The sequence below is a fragment of the Drosophila bipectinata genome, chromosome 2L, assembly GCF_030179905.1.
Source record: "Drosophila bipectinata strain 14024-0381.07 chromosome 2L, DbipHiC1v2, whole genome shotgun sequence".
Taxonomy (NCBI): Eukaryota; Metazoa; Arthropoda; class Insecta; order Diptera; family Drosophilidae; genus Drosophila; species Drosophila bipectinata.
This window is the reverse complement of record NC_091736.1, coordinates 4,629,419-4,643,476: the sequence shown is the minus strand read 5'-3', so window position 1 is coordinate 4,643,476 and position 14,058 is coordinate 4,629,419. Positions and strand designations below refer to the sequence as shown.

The 14,058-nt window shown below is 40.3% G+C and overlaps 2 protein-coding genes across 13 annotated transcripts in view; one reads left to right on the top strand and one right to left on the bottom strand.

The window, feature by feature from the left end:
* The first annotated feature begins 101 nt into the window (after window positions 1-101).
* Cf2 (Chorion factor 2) lies at window positions 102-9,046 on the top strand. 6 transcript variants are annotated; one of them, XM_043213275.2, is made up of 4 exons: window positions 103-406; window positions 995-2,169; window positions 2,841-3,019; window positions 3,931-5,874. In XM_043213275.2, the coding sequence occupies exons 2-4, from the start codon at window positions 1,151-1,153 to the stop codon at window positions 4,104-4,106; spliced, it is 1,374 nt and encodes a 457-aa protein (XP_043069210.1). In that variant the 5' UTR covers window positions 103-406; window positions 995-1,150; the 3' UTR covers window positions 4,107-5,874. The 6 variants fall into 6 exon arrangements, with proteins under 6 accessions (XP_070133901.1, XP_043069210.1, XP_070133900.1 ...); XM_017240124.3 differs by having other exon boundaries at window positions 104-406; window positions 854-2,169; XM_017240125.3 differs by having other exon boundaries at window positions 108-406; window positions 854-2,169; window positions 2,841-2,935.
* smog (G-protein coupled receptor 158 smog) overlaps window positions 7,801-14,058 on the bottom strand; it is a 25,337-nt gene continuing 19,079 nt past the window's right edge. For 2 of the 7 annotated variants that reach the window (XM_017240117.3, XM_017240116.3), the window contains 12 exons: window positions 12,523-12,762; window positions 12,379-12,437; window positions 12,079-12,198; window positions 11,934-12,014; window positions 11,528-11,873; window positions 11,399-11,467; window positions 10,937-11,338; window positions 10,653-10,847; window positions 9,250-9,431; window positions 9,061-9,172; window positions 8,658-8,678; window positions 7,801-8,288 (listed from right to left, as the gene is read on the bottom strand). In XM_017240117.3, coding sequence (XP_017095606.3) covers window positions 8,091-8,288; window positions 8,658-8,678; window positions 9,061-9,172; window positions 9,250-9,431; window positions 10,653-10,847; window positions 10,937-11,338; window positions 11,399-11,467; window positions 11,528-11,873; window positions 11,934-12,014; window positions 12,079-12,198; window positions 12,379-12,437; window positions 12,523-12,762 — 2,025 coding nt within the window. In that variant the 3' untranslated portion in view covers window positions 7,801-8,090. Of the gene's footprint in view, window positions 8,289-8,657; window positions 8,679-9,060; window positions 9,173-9,249; window positions 9,696-10,652; window positions 10,848-10,936; window positions 11,339-11,398; window positions 11,468-11,527; window positions 11,874-11,933; window positions 12,015-12,078; window positions 12,199-12,378; window positions 12,438-12,522; window positions 12,763-14,058 lie in introns of those variants that run through there. The other 5 variants (XM_017240120.3, XM_017240119.3, XM_017240121.3 and 2 more) reach the window with 5 other exon arrangements.

Here is a 14,058-nt window from a genome sequence, read left to right as displayed (position 1 = left end):
GTTTATTCCACTGATTTATAATTTTTTATTATAAACCAAAAATTTATATTGTAAAATAAAGCTTTTGTTTTTAGAATTTTAATGAGAAATTTCGGTTACAATATTCCCAATTGTCCACCAGTGCTACCCATTCAGAATTATCCGGACCAGTGCTGCCAGAAAACTTTCGATACCAGTACTCGATACTTTTTGTTGTAGTTGTACATTTTTCGCCAAAAATAATAATAAAAAGTGAAAAATTTTTTTTGTTAATACACTTTTTTTGTTGTACAAAGAAAAAATGTTATTAAACTGATTGGCCGCCCAGCATCGACGTCGGATTATCGTCCCCCCATCCAAAAGGAATAAGAACGGCCGCCAGGAACGACAAAAGTGCAATAATAAATACGTGCTAGTGCTAGCGCTGGTAAGCAAAGATGGAAACACAAAAACGAGACCGAAAAGCAATCAAAATAGAATTCCGAATTTAGAATATGACAGACCGAAAAAAATTTTCAATTCGAACGCATTGCCGCTGCTTTTGCTGTTCTGCCTATGCTTCAGACTCTTCTTCTTCTACGTGTTCCACCTCTGGGGGTCAAATGCAGAGAAACGAGATCGGGAAAAAGATTTCCGATTTGTGATTTGTGATTTCTGATTCCGTTTTTTGTGTTACTTTGGGATTTCCGATTCCGTTTTCGGCTCTGGCTTCGCGCGATGGATTTTCGCGAATTTCAGTGCTAATTTGCGATTGCGACCCACACACACACACACACACACAGGGGGCCAGACGACACACAGGAACAGATACGAACGGAAGAACGCTCACTGCTCTCAGCCAGCCCGCCTGTAATTATTGTTTTTCTTCTCGTAGCGCCTCTCGCTTTAACCGCCAAACGCTCCTCCGCCACTAACCCAATACGATAAACCGCACACGCCAAGCCAAGCCAAGCAAAATAACTCATCCCCCCCAGGAAGAGGAAGTGAAATGATAAAGTCTACCACGAACCCACAGGAACAGCGTTTGCCACGCCCCGAGGATCAGGATCTGGATCAGCAGCACCAGCATCAGCCACAGCCACCACCCCCTTCCACTACCGCCACCACCACCACCACATCCGCGTCCTCCCCTACAGCTGCCACGCCCACAAGTCACCAATCAACCGCCGCCATGGATACACTGAAAACCGCCTTTCTGCCCAATCTCAGCATGGATCCCAATGTGCACGTTAACCCGCACTACTGTCCCATGTGCCACCAGCAGTTCGAGCGGCCCCAACACGCCGCGGAACACATGCAGCTGTGCCACGGGATAACGATAAATGCCCAAGGAGCCATCACCACGCTGGAGGCTGCCCAGCAGCAGCATCAGCAACAACAGCAACAGCAACTAAAGCCTCACACTCATGCGTGCTTCAACTGTGATGAGAAATTCGGTAATGCCGTGGAGCTGGACGAACACCATCGGCTGGCCCACCAGGCGTCCGCCTTTCTGGCCCGCTGCCTTGTGTGTAGCATCTACGGCGTACACTCGGCCACGCCACAACCCAATGAATACAAGTGTGCGCAGTGCGGCTCCGTGTGCACCACCGCGATGCTGGCTGCCGGACAGCAGAGTTTTATGGAACAGCAGGAGGCGCAGGTGACGCCGGACGAGCAGCTACCGGCGATGGCGCCACGTGATATGAGACTGACGCCCGAGGAGCAGCACCATCAACAACAGCTGCAGGCGGAGCACCACCACCAACAGCAGCATCAGCAACAACAGCAGCAGCAACAGGAACTGCTGGATCAACAGCAACGGGAACTGCAGGAGCAGGCTCAGCTGCAGCACCACCAGGACCAGGATCTCGCCGGCGATCAGGTGGCGCTCAAGGTGCCTCCTCTCACCGTTAAGCTAAACAAAAATGCCAATGGTGCCGCCATCGTGGCCCATCCGCAGGTGATCATTAAAGAGGAGCCACTCAGTCTGAGCGATAGTGGGGATGTGGTGAACGCCGTGCCCGTTTATGCCATACAAGCCAATCCCGGTGTTACGGCGCCAACTACCTCCAGCGTTCTTGTGGGCACACAAACGGTGCCCGCCGACCTGGCGCACAAGATCCGGCACAAATGTCCGGACTGCCCGAAGACCTTCAAGACGCCCGGCACACTGGCCATGCACCGAAAGATTCACACAGGCGAAGCAGAGTAAATCCATTTTATATGCATCCTACTAAACGGGTATTTCTGTCATGATCGTGCTTAGGATCTGAATTATAATGCTTAGGATCCTGTATTATAACTCCTTAAAGATCAGTTGTTAAGATGTCATCCCAAAAGTGGCTATCGCATCATGGCAGGAATACCCGTTCATCATTATTTTTTGGGCTTCTTCGCAGCTTCAGCTCAAAGTGGGAACCACATCATCTTCAATGTGTGGTGATTCCCAAATGAGCGCGTTTCCGCAAGATCGCCCAGCTAACCCCTATATTCTTACCACTTGTATATGTATATATATTATATATTTTGTTTTCCTTTGGGGCCAGCTGAGCGCTTGGGCGCGCCCTCGAAGCTTTGGACGTGGCCCATGCGTTCGTGTGTCGTTTGTTTTGCAATTTATTTTTATATCGAGTGTTACTAATAATATAATTCGAATTTCTTTCTTTTCTCCCGCCCCCCCACTTTCTCTCATTCTCTTCCTCCCACTCTCTCTCTCTCTCTCTTTCTCTCTATTTACGACTCTTTCTCTTTTTTCTCTTCCTCTTTTTCTGCGCATTATTTTTTATGTGTGAATTATGAAATATGAAATGTAATTCTTAACTCTTGAATCTCCAAACAAAAAATCTCCACTCTCCGAATCTCCGAAAAAACATCAACAGCGCCACGCCCAAAGAACGCCCCTACACGTGCTCCTACTGCGGCAAGTCCTTCACTCAATCGAATACACTAAAACAGCACACTCGCATACATACAGGTGAGAAACCATTTAGATGTGGCTATTGTGGCAGGGCGTTCACTGTTAAGGATTACCTGAACAAACATTTAACGACTCACACGGGTGAGAAGCAATATTTTTCAAATCAAATCAGTCAGTCAATCAGCTCTCAATCTCAACTCAACTCAGTCAATCAATCAATCGTCTCGTCAATCAATCAATCAATCAACAAAAAATATTTATCTAAAAAAAAAAAAAGCAATACTTAAAAAAAAGAGAAACCTCTGTATGCAAAAACCATTTCCATTTGCCATATTCTCAATCAAAATCTATCTATCAGTATCAGAACCAATATCCGTATCCGTATCCGTTTCAATCTTTCACCTCTGCCAGCCGCGCTGCCGACGCTTGCTCAACAGACGCGAGCCGCCGCAGCAGCGCCTGCGCAGAGAACGACGAAGAAAGTGGCAAAAAATTAAAGGATTTCTTTAAAAATTTTAATATTAAAAATCATAAGATCTCTAATGCACACTTTTAAAAATAAATTTTAATATATTTTCTACTATTTAAGACCTTTAATTATTGCCATTTTCTTTGTCGTTTTTAAAATTTTTCAAATCGATCTTATTGAGTCACTGTTTACAAGCCCTCACAGAGATCACAAAATATATTTAAATTGATACACTGTGAGGGTAGCACAGCAATATAATGATAATCCAAATCCGTATCGCCCGCCGCCTCATCTCATTACGTAATAATATGTCTCAAATGCATTTTAACAACACCAATCAACAATCAAATATATACACACATATTATATACATATTATATAATCTATAAATAGTTTGATAACGTGCAAACCTTTTTTGATATGCATACATATCTACTGTACCTACACATCAACCAATCAATCAATTCAAAACAATCAATCAAAGTTATTGGTACTGCACGCACCAAGCAAACTGGCGGTGTGCTAGCGACAAGTGCTAACCGAGTATCCCAACTTTCTCCCTTTCGCCTTGGTTGTTTTGCAGGAGAGAAACCGTTCCATTGCGGATACTGCGAGAAGTCCTTCAGCGTGAAGGACTACCTAACCAAGCATATACGGACACACACCGGCGAAAAGCCGTACACCTGTCCGTATTGCGATAAGCGCTTCACCCAGCGCAGTGCACTCACCGTGCACACAACCAAGCTGCATCCGCTCTAGGGCAGGCCATTTGGTGGCCGCCACATTCTCGTAGATGCTCCTCCATCAGTGGCTCCTGCGGATTCCTGCGAAGCTGACGCCAAAGCCAAAGGCAACACCATCGCCATCGCCAACGTCAATGCCAAAGCCAACGCCGTAGCCGATGCCGATTCCAATCCAAAGAAGCCAACGGATAGGAGCACCAACGGAAGTGGAACCGGGAACAGCAACCAAAATGAAAGACCTTTTCAAAGACGAGACACACACTCACTATAGAAACAGAAAACTGAAGCGGATGCAACGCAATCAACGACTGGCATAGCTCTTCACACAGCTGCTAGATATTAAATTAGATTTTCATTTCGGTATAACAGACGCAAAATCAAAGTGTTTTACTAAACTAGCGTGTACCGTTCTTAGTATGTTTAAGTTAAATGCAAGCGATTAATGATTTTTCGACTTTTGATTATTATTTGGTTATGTAGATGTTTTGCAATTTTATTTTTATACACAACCCTATGTATATCGTATATTATATATTTTGTTATTCTATGAGATTTTATATGGTGACTCCTTAGCGCACACTCACACGCGCAACGGACTATACACACATACCCCCAACACACACCCACACACACCCCCAAGCACACAACAAAAAAAAAAACAGATCTTAAAGGCAACTATTTTTTAATTCTATAATGTGGCAATATTAATTTAATTATTCTTGAAAATTGTTTTTATATATTATTTGTAAAGAAAATAGAAACAAAGAATTAAGAAAGCAAGGTAAAAACTCATGTCTACGCGCAAACTTAAATTATTTCTTAAATTATATACATTTATATTATTTGAACTCAAAACCACACAAAATTATTTATTTACATACAAAAGATATTTTTCGAAATTTTAACTCAAAGTGAAAATGGTGATTTCTGAATAATTTGCACACGAGCAGGATCTCGTTTGTTTTGGCTTTAAACAAATTATTTACTTTTAATTAACTAAATGATTTAATCATTTTAGTAGCTTGTTTTTATTGAAGAATGTTAACCTTTGTTTATTTTTTAAATTATTTAAGTTCAAAGCGCTGCTTTTGTTTTGTTTTGTTACACTAAACTTAACAGTGTGAGATTGTATAAAAGAAAAAATACGAAAAACCACATAAAAATAACTAAGATTATTAATTTTACAAAATTTGCATTTTTTTAACGCAAGACAAAAAGTATTTAAGGAAAATTATAATGAGAAATCTACGCTAAACGCAACACAGCTTTATGCGCCAAACTAGAACATTAACATAACAATCTAATGATAATTGATAATTTTTGATAACGAAACGAAACTAAGAAACTGTTTTTGTAATGTATATAAATATTGATTCAAAACTTTTACTATTACTTAAAAAGTCGTTTTTTTTAAAACGTTTTTCAAGCAACAAACGATTACTTGCAAGAGTTGTACGTACTAAAACCAACTAAAACTTAAACTAAAAAACTGTAGCAAAACCAAAACCATGTACATTTTTATAACATAGTGTTATATAATTATAAAGTATACAAATACTATATGTAAACCTGTATGTAATAATGATGATGCATAATACACTCAAAACAAAATGTCTACCTAAACGGCACATAGCACAGCAACAAACGATGCGCAGCGCATGTAAAACCAAAATAAATTCTAAGTACTAAAATATTGTAATTTCTTAAGTTTTAAATAAACCGAAATGAGTTGACGATCAAAAGCAACAGGCAACAAAAAAAATAAACCAAAATCGAAAGCTTAACTAACCGCAACACTAAATGAATATGAAATGCAGCTCTATGTGATTACGGCCGCATCACGAAACTAATCATACGTACTAAATACCGACTAACTATTAGATCTTTTCCACGAATCCAAAATCGAAGCCAGACAACAGACACACACTGACATTAAAACACGATTGCGAAAAAAAGTGAGTAATTAGAAAGTAATGTGTAATTAATACGAAATAAATTAAAATACTTGAATAGATATTACGATTATGTATGTATGTATTTGCAATCTAAATTTACGAGACAAAATTAGCAAATATTCGAGCAATAATTCAATTTAATATATAAACAACGGAACTATATATACAAAATAAAGTCCAACCATGTAGAAAGATTATATACGAAACAAGAAAATGTCTTTTGAGCTTGATTTCGAATTCAGATGGTCAGTATTCAGAAATAGTACCCACCTTTGCTTTAAAATCCTCATAAAGAACAAGGACACTTTTAGTATTTGATCTTTTAGTTTATTTAGGTTTTCTTTTCTCTTTTAATTACAATGAACGATTATTATGAACACTATCACACTTTCAAAATGTTTTATGTTTCAATTTTTTCCTTTTGTTTTTGAAATTTCATTATGCGCTGAGCCTCTAATTTCCGACTCCCGTCGGATCGTCTTTATATATTTTTAATGTAATGCTGATTACACCCATATATATGTATATATTTTTATATATAATATAAGTTAGTTATATGTTTATGTATATGCCATAAATATTTTTTTTTACACACACACACTTTTGATCAAACGCAACCAAAAGTTGGTTTTATTTTTTATAATTTTTATATTTTGGTTTTCATTTGTTGATTTTTTTTTAAATGCTCAATTTGTTGCATGCATGTTGTATGTTTACCTAATTTAACCATTTGCCATGTTTTAATTTCTATATATTTTTATAATGTGTATATAGATATACCTTTTATACCCCATATAAATGCCCATTCCAACTGTACTATATGTTCTCTATGGACTTGTTTTTCCCCCAACGAGCGCCTCCAAAAATTTATTGCGTACATTTGAAATGTTTTCACTTTGTGTTTTGTCAATACTCTAACTCGAACATCTTTATTTATTTATTTTTTTTTTGACAACGAATTGAAGATGTTCTGGTAAGGTTTTAGAAAGTTTTTAGGGAAATCAATGGATAGTGTGATAATACTTGAATCGGGGGGGAAAAAAAATACTTAAGCCTCTAGTAAGCATTTTTCTAAGATTTTCACTTCGAATGGGAACTTTACGATTTGTATTTGGTAACAATTATTTTCCAGATTTTACACAGATTATGTGTTATTTACAAAAAGTTCATTCCGTTCGGATTTTGATTGGGAATGAGTAGGAATTATAAGCCGACCACATATAATACAAGTATACTCGTATAATTAGTAAGATTAGTAAGACGTAAAACGTACAATAGTTATGGAGGAGTTTTCTAGTTTTAATGCCTATAAGCTCAAATTTAAAACTGATTATTCTCGGTTTTAAGGATGATTCTTTGCCAACTCTTTGTAGAGTTTTAGTGGAAATTGAAAAAAAAAGGCAAATGTTAGTAACTTTAAAGGAACTTGGATTGAAAAGAAAATAGTCTAGGACTGGGAGTATCAGTAATTAGCTTCTTAATATCTGTGGCTTTTGTTTTTACAGTTTTATCGTTACCTACACAGGTGGGCTCTGTTGAATAGCTTCATCTTTCTCTCACTCTGACTCTATTTCTTGATCTTGTCATGATCCTGGCATAGAAATCAACTGAACTTGAAATTGGAAATAAATTAAAAATAAAGTAAAATCCTCTAAAAAATGTATCAAAATGTAAAAAACTTGACTGTTCTTCATTCTCACTTGCACTTTCTGGTTTACTTTCACTCTCTTCCACTTTCGTTTCAATTCAATAAAGTAATTTATGTTATTGTTTGTGTTTAGTGTTATTTCTTAATTTGTTTTCTTTCATTGCGAAATTAAAGTAATTCTTTTATTGTTTGTGTTGTTGCGCTACATAATAATATCTATGCTGCACCTAGACCTCACATACATTGTACATATTATCTACAAATACCAACATGCATTGTATCCTTTAACGCTTACATATATACAAAACTCTCTCTTTCGCAGTATTTTGGGTTAATTTCTCGGAACTTATCCTGCCTATTTGGATACACATAATACATATATTTTTTCATTAATTTTTTACTTTGAGTGCGAGACAACAGAGTGGGATATCATCGAGTGGGAGAGCATGGAGTGGGAGACGCCCGATATTTCGGCATAGGTGTCCGTGGGTCCTTCGGCACTGCACACCGAGTCCTCGGGAGTACGGGATGGCTCCGCCTCGGTGATCTCAATATCCTGATGGTGTTTGTTGCTGCGGTGTTTGGCACTTAGAGCCTGTGAATGGTCGAAAAGCTTTGCTTAAATATCTTTAAAATACTTTCAGACTCTAGTCTTTGATAGTTTCGTGTGCATTATTATTATTTTTTTTAGTTTTTGATTTGAATATGAAGTGCTATCTATGGACGGACACATGCACACACACACATACAGTCTAAATGGTTGTTTGGATTTCCAAAGGGGTGAGGGGTTTTCTTTTGGGACTTGGCTATAAACGTTCATGGACAAACGTGCGGAGATTTCATCTTTTTTAGATTTTATTTTTAAGATTTGGATTTAGTTTTACAGTCACAACACAAATATCGTTTTTAAATTGGGGGTTAGGTTTTCGGGGGTTTATCTAGGATGCGTCTGACAGGTTCTTACCTTATCCTTGCTGCCCTTTTTCTACATTCAACATTGATGGTAAATGTTTTTTGTTTGGTTTGGTTGTGGTGGGATTATTCGAATACATATTGTACATAGTCATGACAAAAAACAATGATATTTATAAATGTATTAATATTAGTGGCATACAGTACTTTGAAGATTATACAGTGGATCAGAGAGATAGAGGCGGAGACGGATAGAGTTGGAGAGAAAAATCTAGGAAGCTCGGGATAGGCAGCTCAAGGATCGTTTCAAGATTGAAGAGTTACAGCAACAGTGGTCTGAGTAATCCTATCATCTATGGCCCCCCCAGTACTATCTGCCCCTTTGGCCGTTTTTGGTGAAGTCATGTACAGTGAGCTCTAGGACTACATGACCGACCAGGCGATGGCCCACTTACCTGCAACGAGAAGCGACGATGACCCGCCTTGCGACCACCGCGTCGCTTGCTGATGTGAGGATTATCCTGCCGCAGGGTCTTGTTCTTCAGAATCTCCAGTTGCGTATACAGTCTGCAGACAAAATGAAAAAAAAATAAATAAAAATATTTCTGAAAGGACACCACGAATGGGTTTTGTAGTTTCCTTACCTTTTCAGTTCGGCACGTATGTCCTCGGGACTCATTTCGGATATGGTCAGCTCGCCGATGTCCGGGTCGCCGAGGCAGAGTCCGGCGTAACCGCCGCCCAGCCGCTGGCCGGCATCGTGCGACGTACCCTTGAATGCATCCACAGGTAAACGTATTGATAGATCGTACGCAAGCGAACGAACCTGCAAGCTATGAAGATGCAACAAACACCGCAAACCACACTCAGAAAGTCCGAAACGGAAAAAGGAAAATGGTAACGGAAACCGAAACCGAAAACGGAAACGGAAATGGAACTCAAGGTAAGAGATAGAGATAGAGGAGCAAGTACGGAAAAAGTTGAAGGATCTGTGCTCGAGAGTTTCTAATATACGTATGTATTTTCTTAATGGGGTTGGATTGTCGGGTGGTGCTCACTGGCTGTGGTTGTGTCTGTGGAGGTGGTGGTGCTGGAAATGTAAAAACAAAAAAATCGAAAAAAAAACAAAAATGAAACCATAAACTGAACAAAGTTGGACGTTTGCTATAAGAAGGCTACTTGGACAGAAGAGTTTAGTTGAAAGTTGTATTTTGATTCGGTTGAGAGACACAAATAGACAGTGACAGACCAAGATAAAGACAGAAGGAGAGTAGGGTAGTATTGTGGAAAGTCTAGTCTGGAATATATCTGGCATTTCTGGGATTTTGAAAGGAAACCGATTTTTGTCATATGGCTATGGCTTGTGGGCTATAGTTTAAGTGTTTGTGTTAAGAAATCAGTTTAAAGTGTCATGCAAAAAATCAGTTGAAACATGCAAATCAAACAGCGTGCAAGTTAGTTAAAGGTGCTTTAGAATTAATCAAGTATTAGTTAGTATAACTAAAAAGTAAATCAATTGAAAGACAGACAAACATTCGGAGACAAAACGATACACACTTGCAGCAACTTCATAGCTTGACTAATGTTTCAATTCAATGTTAGCTTAATTCTAAAATTATGTTAATTTTCTTGAATTTTTTCATATAAAACCAGAACAAGAAATGAGGAATAATCTTTAACTGAAATGAAAAATATAATGATTTGGAGCAAAAGCAACAAAGCTTTCGATGGGTTTTGGCCCAATTTAGTGGTGATTGGTTAGTAACAAAAATCGTTTCCTCAATCAACGTCAAATACCAAATTCGAACTGCGAACTGCGATGACAGAGACAATGACGACCACGCCCACTGCGGACAGTACAATGCAATCAGGGTAGGGGGCGGCTAAGATGACCTTCTAAGAACTCTAAACTTTTAAAATGAATGCGCCCAACTCGGAGGCAATACTTCCCAGCACGAAAATAATATCAATTTGAAACAAAAATGTATACAAAACTCAAAAGTAAAATAAATAACTGAAGGATTCGCTTTCAACGCGATTCGGTTACCTGCTTGTGCTGATACCACAACTTTGGCACAAATATCAGGCCCAGGGCGAAGCTGTTCGTCAGCTGGGAGCGGATGAAGAGGGCCAACAAAATGGTGCTGGGACTCATTTCCGGCAGGTAGACGAAGCGCAGAAAGTAGAAGCTCGAGGAGACGAGGAACTCCAGCGTCAGGGCGGTCACCAGGAATTGTCGTTCCTGTCCGAGAAATGAAAGGAAATTGAAAAACGAGTGTTAATCCATTTGCCCTCCATTAGCTTTAATTAGGAATCGGGCACTATTCTTACCCTGAACTGAGTATTGGCATTCCGGCTGGCAATGGACAGATGGAGTCCAAAGCACAGGATGAGTATCTCGCTGATCTGCGTCACCAGCTCCCACTTAAGGGGGTGGCAGGTGTTGGTGTCCGCCTCTCGAAGACTCTCCAGCTGGGCGCTCTCCAGCAGATCCAGCGATGAGGCCGTGAAGGCGGCCATGTAGCAGATGACAGCGAACACCATGGTGCCCAGATACTTGAGCAGATCCACGTCGCGGAGCACCCAGCGATGGGCCTTGCGGGTACGGAAGTCGACCAGATGGCGGTACAGCTTCAGGATGATGGCTCCATAGCAGGTGATGAAACCCAGTTCCCGCAGCCAAGGCTCCAGCAGGCACCGCTCCGTGGAAGCGGGAAAGAAATGGACGGCAACCTGCAAAGATATCTATTTAGTTTGTCTCCGCTTGGAGGATCTCTGAAGAGGTTCTCTTACAGATGCATAAAGTAATACAATGCCCAGGAGTATCGTCTCCAGCACAGTCCACATGCCCGAGGCAATGGCCTAAAAATAATGAATTTATTATTCCAATTGAGATATGAGGGATTAAAGTCGTAAGTTTACCTTGCACTTTCTTTGCCTGAAGACAATCACACTGAGGACGACACAGCACAGGATGCAAGCACCCAAGACAATGGCCACCAGGAGGCGCAGACAGGCGTCTATGTTGAGGACCTCCTCCTGGAAGGTGAGACAGATGCCATTGCTGTCACAGTTCGTACATCCTCCCGGGCAGGGAATGCACGAGTAGTTGTCGTAGCCCTCCGACATTTCCACCAGATCGCCACGGTATCCCTGGAGCGTGGCATTGGGGAGGTAGAAGGACTCTTTGCACAAACACGTATAAACATCCCTAGTGGCGGCGGGCTTATTCTCCGTGAGAAGGCAAAAAGTCGTATTCCGATCGCAGCTGCAATTTATTCAGATAAACTTTATATCGCTCGAGGATAAAGTCCTGTGCATAATTTACCCATGACGCCGACCGAAAACTTCCTCCAGGCCATCGTTGCACACATCCTCGTCGGCGGCAATAAAAGCAGCCGCAACAATTCTGCAAAAATGTTTTCCATAAATAATGCCACTGCCGTCTCACCGAGTCGTCGGGATGAACTTACTTGATTCTATGCTCACTGAAGGATATGCGAAAGGGCCACAGCCAGCGTTGCTTCAACAGGTTGCAGTCGCGAAAGGGAGCCCCCCACTCCTGGGTGCCATCGGTGCTGTTCCAGGCCGCCCTGTAAGAGGAAAAATAAAACAAGTTATGGGCAACTTTCCAAAAGTATTTAAGTTGTATTTATGCGAATGTGTAAGGTGTATCTAAGTAGTTTAAAAGATGGGAATAATTTGAATTGAAAGACTTATTTTTAAAGCATTTTATTAAAAAATATACAATAATTATTTATCGTTCAACTCACCCCAACTCCCGCCAGTAGGACCCCAGATATGCCTTGTTGTGCACCTGATCCGGTGGTATCTGTAATTTGCAAACAAAAAAAAGAGAGAAAAAAAGGATACATGATTAATATGGCCTCCATTAACGCCGATTAGCGTGTGCATACCGTAACGTTGTCCCTGAATTTAACGACCACCGTGTGAATGCTGGGCGCGGCTATGGCGAAGGCCAGGAGATTGTCGTCCTCGCTGAGGGCGTAGCTGGCGATGCTGTTCGCCCTCCGGCTCACCTCCGCACGTGTCGGCTCGTCGATGGCAATCGGAGCATTTTGATTTGGGAATTTGCCCGATAAAAATTCAATAAACTGCCTGGCAGCATCCTCCGCAATGTCGGTGTAGTCGTAAAACTGAAAAATTCATAAAAACAGATCAAAATTAATTGCAGGGAAAGCGTTAATAAATATACTTAAGGGATAACCACGCATATGCTAATAAATATTTATATTAAGATACTAAGGATACTATACTGTAACACAAACCATATTCAAGTTAAAAATCGACACAAAATCCCATGGAAATAAAGCTAATGAAATGCAAACATTTTGGCTCAAAAGTCAAACCGAAAACTAAATAAATAAGTTATTCTGTTGCTCTGTAAAATGCAATTAATTGCCATGAAATACATACACGTAAATAAATAATTTAAATTGCGTGATTTACGAATGAAAATTTATAAAAAAATGCGCCAAAGGCGAAAGAAATTGCGTATACGCATCGTGTGCCTTGTGATTTAAGTGGACATTTTTTCATGCAGCTCGATGCCATTAATTATTCACCTGGCGCACAAAGGACACGTTTCCGGCCAACACCTTGGCTACAAAAAAGTTCTTTGTTCCGACTGGCAAATAATAGGATTTAATGTCCACCAATGGACGTTGGGGTACAACAGGGCAGGTTTTAATCCAAGTTTGTTTAGCTCTTAAGTGACCGAATGTTTGTACATAATTTACAAGTTACCAGAAGCTCTCGAGATGTACGCAAACGGCCGAGGGATGCCGGAGGGTGTCCCGAACTTTGATGACATCATTATGGCTTTGGGATACAAAAGTAACCACAGCCGAAACAAAAATACAAACATATGCGGTGCAGAAGGGCCTTCAGAAGGTGGAGGAGAAGTAAAAGCAGGAGTGAAACGTGTTTTTTTTGTGGGTGAGTCATGTAGCTGGACAGGCACCTTTTGGCTTTTAAAACAAATATTTCCCATTAGCCGAGAGCTTCGAGTGATGAGCGGCCGCATTGCGTATACGCCGTGGAGGCCCCCAAATAAATTGCCGACAAGCAACAGCGTTATACAAATGTCGGTGAATGTTTTTGTGTGCAAATGCTTATATGTAAATTCTCCCCCACAAATGAACATATCAAGGTAAAAGCAATCAGTGTTAGGAGGCAGTCGAATCGGGATGAGAAGGATGTTTCGACCCAGTTCCAGATAAAGCTATGATGGAGTGCCAAAATAAACATAAATATGGGAAATAGTACTTTAAAAAAGTTTCTTGAAAGTGCTTAAAAAAATGAAAAACTTATTTCGTCTCAGGATTTTAATGCAGAATGATGGAGAATCGACCCAGAAATCGTTTAAGGTACTCCGCTTCAGAATCGGATGAGAATTGTGGAAGATATCGCCATCACAGTGGGCCATATAG